This window comes from Mercenaria mercenaria, chromosome 7 (assembly GCF_021730395.1).
Source record: "Mercenaria mercenaria strain notata chromosome 7, MADL_Memer_1, whole genome shotgun sequence".
Lineage (NCBI taxonomy): Eukaryota > Metazoa > Mollusca > Bivalvia > Venerida > Veneridae > Mercenaria > Mercenaria mercenaria.
In genome coordinates this window covers 48,855,365-48,871,023 of record NC_069367.1, presented here as the reverse complement: position 1 = coordinate 48,871,023, position 15,659 = coordinate 48,855,365, and the positions used below count along the sequence as shown (strand labels likewise).

The following is a 15,659-nucleotide window of genomic DNA, read 5'->3' as shown; positions in this document are numbered from 1 at the left end:
TCGCGTTCAAAATTGCAAACTGCAATCTTGTCTGCTGATTACAATAAAAATTTCAAAGTGCAGTCTGATCAGCACTTTCTTGCGCATTGCAAACAAGAATGCATTTCACAGTTGGTCTATAGTTCTCAGTTTGTGTTTCAAATTGCGAACTGCAAACTGGTCTGCAGTCCGCGTTTCGAATTGCGAACTGCAAACTGGTCTGCAGTTCGCAGTTCGTGATTCGAATTGCGAACTGCAAACTGGTCTGCGGTTCAAGATTCAAAATAAAAATATATTTGATGGTTACTCTTATACTTTTAAGTAATATGTCAGTATTTGCTAAATATAAAATTTTGAGCCGTGCCATGAGAAAATCAACATAGTGGGTTTGCGACCAGCATGGATCCAGACCAGCTTGCGCATCCGCTCAGTCTGGTCAGGATCCATGCTGTTCGCTAATGGTTTCTCTAACTACAGTAGGCTTTAAAAGTGAACAGCATGGATCCTGACCAGACTGCGCGGATGCGCAAGCTGGTCTGGATCCATGCTGGTCGCAAACCCACTATGTTGATTTTCTCATGGCACGGCTCATTAATGTTAATGGTCTGCACTTCCTCCCTCTTCAGTAGAACTGCAAAGTACCGGCAAGTCTGCGGCTCCTAGTTTTCGATTCTAACTACGAACTGCAAACTAGTCTGCAGTTCTCAGTTCGCAGTTCGCAATTCGTAGTTCATAATTCGAATTGCGAACTGCAAACTGGTCTGCAGTTCGCAGTTCACGATTCGAATTGCGAACTGCAAACTGGTCTGCAGTTCAAGATTCAAAATGAAAATGAATTTGAAGGTTACTCTTATACTTTAAAGTAATAGGCAAGTGTTTGCTAAACATAAATGAGGAAAGTCTGCACTTCCTCCCTCTCCATTAGAACTGCAGACAAGAATGCATTTCACAGTTGGTCTACAGTTCGCAGTTTGCGTTTCGAATTGTGAACTGCAAACTGGTCCGCAGTTCGCAGTTCGCCTTTCGAATTGCAAACTGCAAACTGGCCTGCAGTTCGCAGTTCGCGATTCGAATTGCGAACTGCAAACTGGTCCGCTGTTCGCAGTTCGCCTTTCGAATTGCGAACTGCAAACTGGCCTGCAGTTCGCAGTTCGCAGTTCGCGATTCGAATTGCGAACTGCAAAATGGTCTGCAGTTCGCGATTCAAATTCGAACTGAAAACTAGTCTGCAGTTCGAGATTCGTATTGAGAACTGTACACTGTGCTGCAGTATACGATTCAAATTTCAAAGTGCAGTCTGATCAGCACTATCCAGCAAAATGTAGACAAGAATGCATTTCACAGTTGGTCTGCAGTTTGCAGTTCTCAGTTCACGTTTTCAAATGCGATCTGCAAACTGGAAAAGTAAGGAAGAAATGAAAAATCTTGAAATGGAGCTTCTCTATCTTGCAGGATTTTTTCCAATGAATTTAGTAACATTTTTATGGAGGAGCCGCCCATATCAATTACCGGTGACGAATACTGATAAGCTTAAATATAAACAATGAAAACATGTAGAAGTTATAGCATGTTTGTCACGGGATGTAACATTTCATGTTCTTTAAACTTAATAGTGACGTGCGCCGCGCATAGCGGGGAAACTAATACTTCTCCCTGGCGGTATCGTCTGCTGTTTAATTGAATTGGATATCCTCGGCAATGAACGTGTTATTACGAATATTAACGGAGATGTCCGAGGCACTTCATCCTTGCCCGTACAGTCTTTGTGAATTCTTGTCATGTAGGTTACATTCTACCAATTCAATTCCTTATTTATTTCATATTAATAACAAAACATTCAGACCTCATTTTCAGCACTTTAGAGCATTTCAATGATATGAAAACCATGTATGGTCATTTAGTATAACATGTCTTCTTATCAAAAATAGAAAAATATTGACATGTTTTATGTTGTATATAAGAAAAATAATCTGTTCTGAGAAACATCACCCTCTAAAAATGCCCCCATGAAAACAGCCGTTTAGCAATTACGCGTAGGTAGACATTTTTCGCAAAGAATAAAACTTATTCCAGGAAATTTACAATGAAAATGATCTAGATTTATTCACATTACAATAAGCAATAAACATAAGCCAAAACTTTAACTGTCACCTCCTCAAGTCACTCATTATACCAGACTTCATCCATAGCATGGAACTACATTTTGGACTACTTCACATGTAACACTGAGTAGTCACTTCCGGTTTGGTGTAATCCATCCTGTATGACCAATCTTCTTGGTTTGTTTTATGAGTATAAAGGAAAGCTAGAATGAGAGAAAGAAATTCACTGGTGTTCTCTTAGTACCTTTTACTGCCAAATTCCTTCTACGCTCAGAGTAGTTAATGTACTCTTACGAGCAATACAGTAAAATTCATAGAAAACTGATTTAAAATCATTTAGAATTCTTATGATTACTTCAATTAATTCACCAGTCGGTGTGGCAAGGAATTTTTTGAAATATCTTTAATATTGCAGTTTGTATTTCTTTACAGAGCGCGTGAGTTTTTCTTTTTTTTTGTGAAAACTTTGTATTATTTTATCTTTATTTTATCAGTTGATGTATATTGTGACATGTTTCAATGTAAAGACATTTACACCCTTTATAAGGATCGTCTACAGCCAAGTATGGCCTAATGTAACTCTTGAATGGCTTAAAGCCCAACTCGTTTACTGTCATGATGTTATAACATTTTTTCTTATGGAATGTTTTTAACTCAAATACATTTCTATTGTATTTAGGGCGTATTAAAAGGTCATAAAACACATGAACTGACATATAAAAAATAAAATAAAAAAATCTTGTGCAGCTTTTGCAGTAGTGCGTTGTTCCTGTAAAATAATTCAACTTTACATTGTGTGATTTCTATTACAGTACATGTGTGTATATCATTTCAATTTTAAACAAAAATTATATTGCCCTTTGTAAATAAAATCAACGAAAGATTAATTGTAAGATTAATCAAAGAACTGTTTCATTTGACGGAATTTGCCCGGATATTGAAGTAACTAGCCGGAATGTTCAAGTCACTGTCAGCCCACTCAAAAATGCTCACCTCACGTCTGACTATAGCTCACCTGACTTTGGATTATTTCTGACATATAAAATATTCAGATTGTAACCTACAGGTCAATGCAAGCTTGATATATCTGCGTCGAAGCCTGTATTGATTGTCCAGTCAGAGAGAGAGGCTAATTTTGCGATGAACTGCACCTGAGACGGGCTAATTTTGCCATGAACTTTACCTATTTCTAACTTTCTGAAACAGAACAATTTGATAAATAGTAACGAATATTAACGAAAGTAGTCCACACACAAGCAAAGTACGCATTCGTATTTTGACAGTGTTTAAAGCGAAATATACTGGACTTATTGTACAAAATATTCATAGATAGTGTCATATAAAGAAGAAAGTCCGTATAATCTCGTCCCTAGCAAAACCAGCATATTACATACATCTGCTAATAAAATACCAACATTTAACACCATTCTTGCCGCCGCCTTCGGATATGTCCAAAGGTAGCACAGGAATGGCTCATCGACAGACCCGTTTTATTGTCTTGGTATTATAATGAAATATGACATAAGAAATCTGCAAACGGTCAGTACTAGAGCCTGGGCTTTGATCTTGGCTTAGAAACATTACTTTATAAATCTTGTTTGGTTTAATGTAAGTGGGGCTTTGATATGTGCAGGTGTCTAATACTTTTAGAGATTTTATCTATTTGTGCCATTGATAAGTTATTTGAATTAAATTGTCCATAACTAATTGGAACGACGACATTTTTTGTCGCAGTCGCAATTATGCACTCGGCACTAAGACCTGCATGATTGGTCAACATACCTTAAATGGGCGTAAGAAGAGAGTTGTGTTGTTTGTCTGTGCAAAATGTAACCAATCAAAGTGTTTAAATGATCCAATGGGGCTAAAGTGATTGAATATATGTCTCGCAATTTTCTTAAAAAATATATGGACATTAAACAATAAATGTCAAATAGTTTAGTTGTCTCCTTTATTTGTTTTAATGTCATTTTTTACCAGTTCCAAATGATCGCTAATCAAAGTTCAATGCATTATTCACAATTTTAATTGTAAACCGCATATACTAGTACATTATGACAGAGAATGTTTAAAGTCCAGTGATTAATCCTTTTTTGTATTGTATTAAAAACCGCTAACTTCAGGCCGTCTTTACGTATCTTTAGAGAACATCAATTTTTCCTACAACTACTTTTCAGAAAAGCTCTGTTACAAATGATAATAACAAGAAAATGGGGGTTGGATATTCCTATTAAAATGCCTGCCAGTTGTGGTCTGCTACCCTTAAAATAGCGCATATTTGCTCTAGTCCGCACAATAAACATTTACTTCCAGTTTCGATCTGCAAAACTTGCCATGTTGGGTGTATGAAAATGTAAACTGTCTCATTCCATGTAGAATGTATTCCAGTAGTGCAAAAGTGTGATTTATTAAAGCACTCGTTCTACACGAATGTGCCCAAATAAAATGGGTAAATTAGGTACCATTTATTATGGACTGATTTCGAATATACCACGAACATTTTTTTACCAATTTACTGACCCTATTCCAAAAGGACAAAACATATAATGTATATGACTCTGATAAGAGTAATTTGAAATTATTATTATTATACCATGTTTATATATAGTCCTTTTCATGATAAGCCCGTTTAAAGGCGTTTTACATAGCACAAACGCAGCCACTCTGGTCGCGAAAGTAATCTGACACCGAACGATCTCACCAGATGAAGAGCGAGATCCCTCAGAGCAGATGGAGAGAAATCGTGTATTTAGATACAGACTCTTTGTGGAAAGACAGACTGGTGCTTTGATATACCTTGTGCATAGCAATGACACTTTAGAAGCCTTCTTTTAGGAGAAGAACCGGTACAGGTCGCTTAGTCAGACCAGCTTACAGTTTACAATTTCGATTCGGATAAAGTGACTGCAGCTGAGGGACCATAACCTCTTTTAAGCAAAAACTTACTAAGTACGAAATTCTAGGCCTAAGAGTAATGTTCCAATATACTTTCATTTTAAATATTGAACTGCAGACCAGTTTGCAGTTCGCAATTCGAATCGTGAACTGCGAACTGCAGACCAGTTTGCAGTTCGCAATTCGAATTATGAACTACGAATTGCGAACTGCGAACTGAGAACTGCAGACTAGTTTGCAATTCGCAATTCGAATTATGAACTACGAATTGCGAACTGCGAACTGAGAACTGCAGACCAGTTTGCAGTTCGTAGTTTGAATCGAAAACTAGGAGCCGCAGACTTGCCGGCACTTTGCAGTTCTAATGAAGAGGGAGGAAGTGCAGACCATTAACATTAATGAGCCGTGCCATGAGAAAACCAACATAGTGGGTGTGCGACCAGCATGGATCCAGACCAGGATCCATGCTGTTCGCTTTTAAAGCCTACTGCAATTAGAGAAACCATTAGCGACCAGCATGGATCCTCACCTGATTGCGCGGATGGTCTGGATCCATGCTGATCGCAAACCCATTATGTTGATTTTTTCATGGCACGGCTCAAAATTTTGTATTTAGCAAACACTGACCTATTACTTTAAAATATAACAGTAACCTACAAATTCACTTTCAATTCGAATCGCGAACTGCGAACTGTAGACCAGTTTGCAGTTCGCAATTCGAAACGCAAACTGCGAACTGCAGACCAGTTTGCAGTTCGCAATTCGAAACACAAACTGCGAACTATAGACCAACTGTGAAATACGCAAGAAAGTGCTGATCAGACTGCACTTTGAATTTTTTATTGTAATCAGCAGACAAAATTTAAGTTTGCAATTTGAAACTGCAAACTGTGGACCAGTTTGCAGTTCGCAGTTGGAAACGCGAAATGCGAACTACAGACTAATTATGAAATGCATTCTTGTCCGCAATGCGCTGGACAGTGCTGATCAGATTGCACTTTGAAATTTGAATCGTAAATTGTGTCCCAGTTTACAGTTCGAAATACGAATCCCGAACTGCAGACCAGTTTGCAGTTCGCAATTCGAATCGCGAACTGCAGACCAGTTTGCAGTTCGCAATTCAGATCGCGAACTGCAAACTGCGAACTGCAGACCAGTTTGCAGTTCGCAATTCGAAACGCGAACTGCGAACTACAGACCAGTTTGCAGTTCACAATTGGAAACACAAACTGAGAACTATAGACCAACTGTGAAATGCATTCTTGTCTGCAATGCGCAAGAAAGTGCACTTTGAAATTTTTATTGTAATCAGCAGAAAAGATTGCAGTTTGCAATTTGGAACGCGAACCGCGGACCAGTTCGCAGTTGGAAACGCGAAATGAGAACTGCAGACTAATTATTAAATGCATTCTGGTCCGCAATGCGCTGGACAGTGCTGATCAGACTGCACTTTGAAATTTGAATCGTAAACTGCAGATTAGTTTGCAGTTCGCAACACGAATCGCGAACTGCAGACCAGTTTGCAGTTCGCAGTTCGAAACGCGAACTGCAGACCAACTGTGAAATGCATTCTTGTCTGCAATGCGCAGGACAGTGTTGATCAGACTGCACGTTGAAATTTGAATCGTAAACTGCAGACTAGTTTGCAGTTCGCAACACGAATCGCGAACTGCAGACCAGTTTGCAGTTCGCAATTCGAAACGCGAACTGCAGACCAACCGTTAAATGCATTCTTGTCTGCAATGTGCAGGACAGTGTAGATCAGACTGCACGTTGACATTTGAATCGTAAAGTGCAGACCAGTTTACAGTTTGCAATTCGAATCGCGAACTGCAGACCAGTTTGCAGTTCGCAATTCGAATCGCGAACTGCGAACTGCAGACCAGTTTGCAGTTCGCAATTCGAAACGCGAACTGCGAACTGCGAACTGCAGACCAACTTAACTGATATTAATTAGTGTTAAACTCTCTTTTGCTATAAATTATTTCGATTCTAATATGCCGTTAATCTAAAACAGAAGGTTAAATATAGTAGCGTTCTTTCTTGGTCGCAACAAAAATCCTGACGTCACCGCACGTTAACGTGGCGTATATATAGCATAAGCGTGCTTTAACAGGGACAAGCATATTTAGAAAGATATTTGAATATATAATATAAGGAATGCCATGTACATTGAATAGGAACTTAAACAAAACTAGTTTTTCATGCTCGAAATATTTTATCAATTGCACTTTGTCTTGGGTTTTTATGAAGGTTTGATGTGTTCATCTAGAAGCACTCTTTCTTGTTGAACATCAATTTTAAAGTTTCGAAACAGAAAGGAACGTGTGTATTGAAGATCTAGTCAATCCGTATCATCCACCAGCTTATCAGTGTTTACGTAATAGCTGTTAAAGATCTAGATCTTGGCAGTGAGTCAAAGAGTTTTTGTCTGCATTAGCGCATTTCAAAGACACTTGGGGTTCGGGTACCAAAGTTAATACTCTTACGACTATGTTAAACCAGATCATCACTTCTTTATGTAAAAACCTCGTGTAACACTTGCTGAAGCGATAGTCCGGTATAATGTAGACGTAACGGTATTAATTTTGGTACCCGGCAACGATATGCGCAGTTCAAAGCAGGGATCAATTCGCAAGGAAGTGTTCCATAAAATTTAGATTCATTGATTTATAATATTTATTTGATTTCTCGTCGAAATACAAATGACAGTTGTCGGAACAGGTGTCATTTGACAGAATGGTAACAGACCCGTCGATTGATACCAGTGATTCATTGGTAGGGGTTCATTTAAAAGTTTAATTGGCTATTGTTTCCCTAGTGTTCGTGCGATGTTTCAAATCTTGTGATATTGAGAGCATTGATGATAAAAATACATTTTTTAAAACATGCTGAAATGTTACAAAATGCGTTTCATGATCGTCACCTATGCTCAATACATGGTAAAATGCTAAAAAAAATATTGGCTAAACTTAACCAGGAGCGGAGGAGAATAGGGTGGGTGGGGGTCCGAACCCCAAGTGTCTGTGGCGCAATTGGGGGCTTTCAAATTATGGTTCGTAAACACTTAATATAGTTTTATCCATTGCAAACGTTATTGCCACTCTCTGTTGAATAAGACGAACACATATACATATAAAACATCTTGAAATATAACAAAATTGATGAAAACAACGAAATAGATTCTTAAAAGACATTTGCAACTACTTTTATATTGAATGGCACTCATATAGCAACTGAACTGTCCGTCCGTCCGTCCGAACGAACCAAATTGTACCGTTTCGCCTACAGCCTACGTTAATGACCCGATTTTGTTCAACAATCATTTTGGCAATACTTAAAAGCTGAGCTTATAAAGATGACATTGACCTTCATATTTTATTAGGCATATAGCGACTGAACTGTCCGTTTGTCCGTCCGTATGAACCAGACATTACCGATTCGTCTACAGCCAACATTAATTACCCGATTTAGTTCATACTCACACTCAACAATTATTATGGCAAGATATACAAACTGACCTATAAATAGATGACCTTGAACCCCATATGATCTTCACCTTCAAACTTTAATAACACTTTATGGTCTGAGACCCAAATTGAGTTTATACTCACACTCGTGAAACCCAGTGTTAAGGCCTTCGAACTGACTTGATATAAATGACACTGACCTTCATATTTTAACGTTTCGCCTACATCCCGCATTAATGACCCGATTTAGTTCTTACTCACACTTAACAATCTTTGTGGCAAGACATGCAAACTGACATACATATAAATGACATTGACACTCATATGACCTTCATCTTCAAACTTAATATCTGAAAGGGTAAGGAATGCCTGACAGTAAGTTAATTTGATATGAAAGCCATATATGTTTGGTTCTACAGCCTACATAATGACCCAATCTAATTCATACTAAAACTCAAGAAGACCTACAAACTGTCCTGATAATTAACCTTGGTAAATGACAACTGGCGGTCGAATAACTTCAGACTTATTGAAATATTTGAAGATTGATCAATACTATAGACTTGTTTACATGTTAGTGTTAGTGGGTTCTTTTTATAAAAGAAATGTATGTATTTCATAAGTTTGTCCCATTATCAAAAGACCAGTACAGCCCTTTCTCCTAACAGATATTGTTTGTTGCACAATCTATTTTAAGGACATTAATTAAAACCATATTTTGTGAACATATGAGTTAAGTAATTGCTCAAATGCTTTAGAAAACACCTTACGGTTGTTGTTATCTTGATACAGCTCTAGCTTGCAGAAAGACTGATTTGGCTGACTGCATACAATCGGTATAGTTAATATCATTTGCACTTCCTGTGGTACACTCTTTGAGTCAACAACCAGAGTTTGTGGGTCAAACTGAAAACAAGTTATCATACATACAAGAGACAAACATACAAAACCGGTACTGAATGCATCGTAGCATAAAACTGGTTGTGAAGTAGAAAGTGAATAGATATGGTACTGAATGTAGAATGTTTGCATAAAATATGGTACAAAACAAATCATCTTTATAATAACGAAACTGAATGGACTCACATAAAACTGTAACTATAGGTGTCATATGCATAAAACGGGTTGTTGTGTGTAGAATATGAATAAAAAGATACTGAATTATCATTATCTGCAAATGAGGAAATGTTTAAACAGCTTAGAAACGTAAAATCTTTATGTTGTTGCTTTTTATACAGTTTTCTATATTTCAAATGAACATATACTTCCTCTAAAACTTTATTTTACTTTAAGACAGCTCAAAAAGGAATAGAAAACAATTCAAAAGAATCAAATTATTTTATTGTGAAATCATATTTCAATATCTTATAAAATTTACATTTCAAAAATATATTCATTATTATTATTTATTTATTTTGAATATAAAGAAAGTGATATTCCGACGAATACAGTTAGGCAAATTAAATTTATGACAATGACTGTGCAATGTTACTAGAAAATGTTACAGTGTGTCATCGATAGAAAAAGTGTAATTACTCTATACACAGGATGGACTGGTCAATACAATTTTCAAGAAAGCCTGAAAATATAATATTTATGTGAAATCATACCATCAAAAGATGCCTTACAAAGTTAGTTTCCAAGACTAAAAATAAATAATCATTCAAACGACTGTCGATAGTTTGTAAACTTCCGGGCAAAAGCTATCTTAATACGGATGTGCCGAAAAAAACTTTTACCAGTGAGACTGCTTGTTTCCTCGCATAAAACATTTTTTTTTTACTACGTAGATTGTTACTATTACTTCAAGAAAAGACATTCAACTAATTCTCTGACGGTCGTTATGATGAAACCCCAATCGTTTGCCTAATCAGCATCGAACCACAAATTAACGAAACTATCTATAAAAACAACAATTCTATGCCAACTACGTGTGTATATATTTTTTATTATTTTTTTTAAGTAAAGGTGAAGAGTATCTTGACTTTCGATTCTGTCACTAATGTGATGGTAGAGACATTGGTTTTTATGTCAGATCAAGTGAAAAATATATAGAAAAGACCAGTCGGTCCTGAGCATTTGAATTGACTAAGTCATAGCGTAACAGATCTCTGGTACGTTTCCTTATAAGGTTTCAATACGGGGTGCGTTTCAGCACAGAGATCCAGCATATAAACATCTCGGACGCTGAACTGTTTTAGAGCACCCTAATACCCGCCCGAAAGACCCAGAACTGAATTAATGCTTAATAAATTAGTATTTGAAAACAAAATACAGGCCCTGAAAGAAAGATCCACCAATATATGACGGCAAATGCCGTAAAAAGTTGAAGATTCACATTGTTTTAGGAAAGGGAGTTAAAGTAAAAGCAGTGGAAAGCTCTAGAAAAACATATCGTGTTTTAGAGATGACTAAAAAGGAGGCACAAAATAATGATATGACGACATTAATTCGACGCCGCCCTGAAGGCGGTGTCGAGTATATGGGAAACACTTTTATTTCGGACCCTGTAAAGATGGTAATGAATAGTTTCGGATTGATGAACTGAACACAGTGAATAGTTTGTAAAAGGATCAACGATATTGCACAATACATTTTAGTGAATAAACAAAAAATGGCAAAAAGAAAACATAAAAAATGTATGTAATGCAACTTATTATGTGATTTAAAACAATGCTATCTGTCTTTCCTTTCCTTATTTGTAGAGCAGAACATATCTTTTTATTTACAATTTCGTCAAAAATGTTGATCCGATTTATTGATAAGGGAGGTTACTCTGTAAGTTAAGTTTTCTATTTCTATTCTTAGCATGACCTACTTACTTATCTCATTTTCTATAAATAGAACACACCGCAGATATACCATACTGTAAAGCGTGAATCGCCTCGACAAGGGAGCGTTCGTGTATTTTACAACTTCGAAGAGAATATTTAAAAAAAATTATGGAAAATTACAATTGCCTGCATAAAAATTCCTTGGAAAAAACGTATTTACAAAGTAAATACAGGAATCAATAAGCATAGATATGTTGAAATGAACGAAGGAAGTGCCGCTGTTAACTTATTTTTAACCTTTTTGTCTTATTTTCTTTGTTGATAGGTACAGTGACGTAATTTCAGAATGCGCACACTTTTGCAAGTTCCTGTTTCCATTTGTTGTTGTTTTTTTTTTCTTTTTTCTTTCTTTTTTTTTTTTTTTTTTTTTTTGCTTATGTGTCATATAGATCTACTCATTGTTTACAGATATACACTGTCAACTAAGGTGTGCAAAAGGCTAAAGAGCACTTGGCTGAATTTGTCAGTGGCGAGTTAATACTTCTTTAAATGTGGTTAGATCGAAATATCAAAAGCCATGGGACCATAACTTATCAAAGCATCAGTGACTTTAAAATAGAATTCCTTGTTGAATTTATATGCTCATTGATCTTATATGACTAGTCAGTTGCTCTTGTTTTATTATATCTTGTTATTTGCTTCTTTTTTTTTTCTTTTTTTTTCTTTTTAATTTAATAGATAGTTTTTGTATTTGTCCATTCCTGACAAAAAAAAAATAAAATAGAAAAAAAAAAAACATTTTCACTGAAATATTTTCTACACTTTGGCAGTGGGTTATTCTGCTTTCTAAATTTCTTGTAATATTAGATTTGAACTAGACACTGACATACTCCTAGTAACCTTACAGTTCAACGAGGACTTCAAGTTTATCGTTCGTCCGAAAAAAAAATGAATTCTATGATATTCAAAAGTATATAAGAAAGATGCATGCTTTGTGAATAGGGGCAATATAGAGATTATTTATGTTATATCATTCTTTTCTTGGACAAAATTTTTTATTGTTTTTGTCAAGGGAAACAGTAAATTGCTGTGTATAATCTGCATTCTGAAATCTATAATGTAGGTGACTAAGGTCCATAAAACATCATCAGTAAATAGAAAACACTCATTACATTACATGATAATAAAAATAATGGTTTCTGTGAACCACAACTTTGAAATAATTTCAACATTTCCTCATTTCCCAACAAACTGCATTTCTTTGAAACTTCATACACACGCTCCTGCATATAAGAATTTTTCACAGGAGATGACCTTAGTTAGTGAAATAATTACTTTAATTTTGTATGTAAAGGGACCACCTACTCGCAATGTTAATGTCATTGCAGGTAGAGGATTTGTATTGCATGGTAAAACTTTTCTATCATGTTTATTCTTCATGTTTTAAACAGTTTATAACATATATTGTTTTATGTGCTAATGTTGATAACTTGTAGCCAGTCAGACTAATAAAGTAATGATTAGGTGATTTCTCATATTGCAATAAATGTACTTCAGACACAACACTTGGCGACGTCTTTGATGCTTGCATCAATGAATATCCTTGTAGACATATGGTATGCTCTACATAAATGGAAGACCTGTGAAGATCTGGGGATCAATCAAGAGAGGAAGAGCTAAAGATACTGTCGCGGAATGTGAATGGAGTACAAAGAACATAGCCTGAATATTAGGATTTTGTCACAGACTGTAAATTTTATGATGAAGTCTGAACTAAAATACAGCAATGTCGAGTTAGTAAATAAGCGTAGCTGCAATCGCTGCGATAATGTTCAACATCGCAATGCAAAGAGATGTAGTGCCCATTTGCTCTTTTTCTGTTATAAATCGTGCTAAATTTGTAAGAAATAATTTTGACATAACTGCGGTTTATTTCTATGGTACACCTAAAAGTAAAGTTCATGAATGGTTTGATGCAGGTTCTCAGAATGCAAGGGCGTGTGCTTTAGAATCTATACCTGTATTATTCATAACTGTACAATTAATGCATATAGAAAATGTTTTAGCTTACATAACAGATAATATTTGTTAACTGCGCTTAGAAAAAAATGGTTTTCGGAGCAAAGAAATTACAAGAGAAAGAATAGTTTAAACAATATCAGACTAAAAAGCTTTGGGAATATTTCAATAGAAACAGAAATTGAGCATAGAAAGTAAATGTTCAAAAGACAATATACACCTTTAGAATAAAATTTTATTTAAAGCTTTTGCGCAATATTTGCTCCACAAAGAAAAATATTGACTGATTGAATTTTTTTCTGAATACAAGTACTTGTAACCTGATAATTATGTAATCACCATTGTCTTGATAAAAATGTAACACAAGTCTGTGAATCTGTTATGTATTAAAAATGAACTATACTTCCGCTTTGCTAATTTTTAATAACTTTATTAATAAACTGCCGATACGTAAATTTATTTGAATTTGAAACTCCCAATATTTGCATAATGCAATATTACCTTTATTCCGCACCAGTACCCATTACTCTCATAATGTGGTCCTTTAATAGAGGGTGTAGCCTTGAAGTAAGATTGCACGCGGCAGGTCAACTAAAAATAACTACAGATAAATAGACGACAACTCGACAGGCAAAACATGATCTTTAAGTGTTATAAAACTGCTTCATATACGTATGGTCAAAGGTCTGAAACTGAAGATGTTAAAATTAAAATGTAATGCAGTATCATTGAATAACACGTACATTTGTATCTCTTGTTTTTACATGTGATAGTGACGAAAACAAAACTTCTCAGAAAAAATTCTTAAAATCTAAATTTGTTTTGCTTGTTAATCAAATTTGGCTGTTTTAATCTATAGTATTCATAAAATTAGTTGTTTTTTTTTCAACCATAAATATTGCCAATTGACAATCTGCACTGCACTTGACGACGTACATGTAAAACAGTTCTTATCCGAAAATAATTGAAATAACAGCTACATTTGCTCGTTTCACTTAATACACTTTTAATTCCTGTACACTTCTATCTGCTATATTTTATGTCTGTACTTCTGTCACATGCCTGTACTTCTGTCACAACACGTCTGAAACGTGTACTATTATTAACGCTACACTAAACGTGTGCTAAAATGACTTGTTATCTACGTTTTATGTTTACTTTATTAATCTTTTTAAGTGCATTGGGGCGAGTTATCTTCCCTTCAAAAAAAGTCTGACCTTGACAGGATTAAATTGCAGGAATGGTTAAAGTATAACCACAAATTACCACATAAATCTGAGCGACTTACATCAATACATGTAATTTATGTATGATTTCATGTTTTGTGATATTTTTTTTCAAAATGGTTTATGGTATCGCAACAAACAAAATGATGTGATCACATACTTCAGGTTTTTTTTCCTGTAATTTACAAAGTGTTAATACGATTTCAGAAGTGTTGATTCAAAAGATGTTGGCAAAAACACTGCGTTAGAAGATATGTTAAGTGTATATAGTTTGAAAACATACCATCGTTCCGAGGTGTCCAGCCAAATACTTTTGATCAAGTAACGCATGTCGTTGAGAACCACTCAAGTGTGTCATTGGAATTTTTGTAAACTCTTTACCGTCAAATAACCATTTTACATCAAATCCTACGTCAGTTCTTGACGGATCAAAATTGATATCACATGCAAATTCAAACGTATCAGCTTTCACAACTGGGTTAGACAGGTGCGGATTTTGTAACATTAAGGGGAAAGTATCTGTAAATAAAGTTTAAGAGAAGTCAAGCTAATGCTAACATAACACAAATATAAATTATTCGGTTTGCTTTTTAAAGAAAATGCATTTTCTCAAATAGATATACAGCGTGACCAAGTGGGAAACGCATCCACTACGGGTCCGATGTGGCGGTTGGTGAGCCGAGTAGTTTAAAGAATGATTAACGGTAGCAATCATATGTTACACCCTATATTAAAAGGTAGAATTCAGAAGATGAATGTGTACAAGGCGTTGTCGTGTTATAAGCCGAAATGGCTGACCCTTTAGGCAAAGGTGACATAATAATAAACAAAGCATTTTACCATTACCTTTTAGACAGTATTACACTACACAAAAACACAACTATTCACATAAAACTGTATACATGGAACAGAATTTTTGAAACAGTATTTTGCTGTTCGCTCAGCCATCAAATTCTGTACGAATTTCAAAATTCTCGGTTGTATTGATTATAAAACGGCATTCATTTTCAAAGCCTCTGTTTGAGTTACATAGTTTATAAATTCTCCAGTTCATTTCTTTCCACATTATTTCTCCCATAACTATGGTGGCATATTTCTGCCACGAGATAGGTATTAAAAGAAAAATTATCGTGATAAAGCGGAGTTTTCTGAAAAGATTTTCTCAATAGTCGAAAGTTTTCTGCAAATATTTTT

At 35.4% G+C, this 15,659-nt stretch overlaps 1 protein-coding gene across 2 annotated transcripts in view; it reads right to left on the bottom strand.

Moving 5' to 3' along the window:
* Nucleotides 1–14,981, bottom strand: part of LOC123554181 (uncharacterized) — a 43,644-nt gene extending 28,663 nt beyond the window's left edge. Inside the window, exons 1-3 of one of the 2 annotated variants that reach the window (XM_053548351.1) lie at nt 14,749–14,981; nt 13,741–13,830; nt 9,217–9,352 (exon numbers count right to left, since the gene is read on the bottom strand). In XM_053548351.1, the coding sequence (XP_053404326.1) occupies nt 9,217–9,352; nt 13,741–13,830; nt 14,749–14,970 (448 nt within the window). In that variant the 5' untranslated portion in view covers nt 14,971–14,981. The remainder of the gene's footprint in view (nt 1–9,216; nt 9,353–13,740; nt 13,831–14,748) is intronic. The other variant, XM_053548352.1, reaches the window with a different exon arrangement.
* Nucleotides 14,982–15,659: the final 678 nt, after the last annotated feature.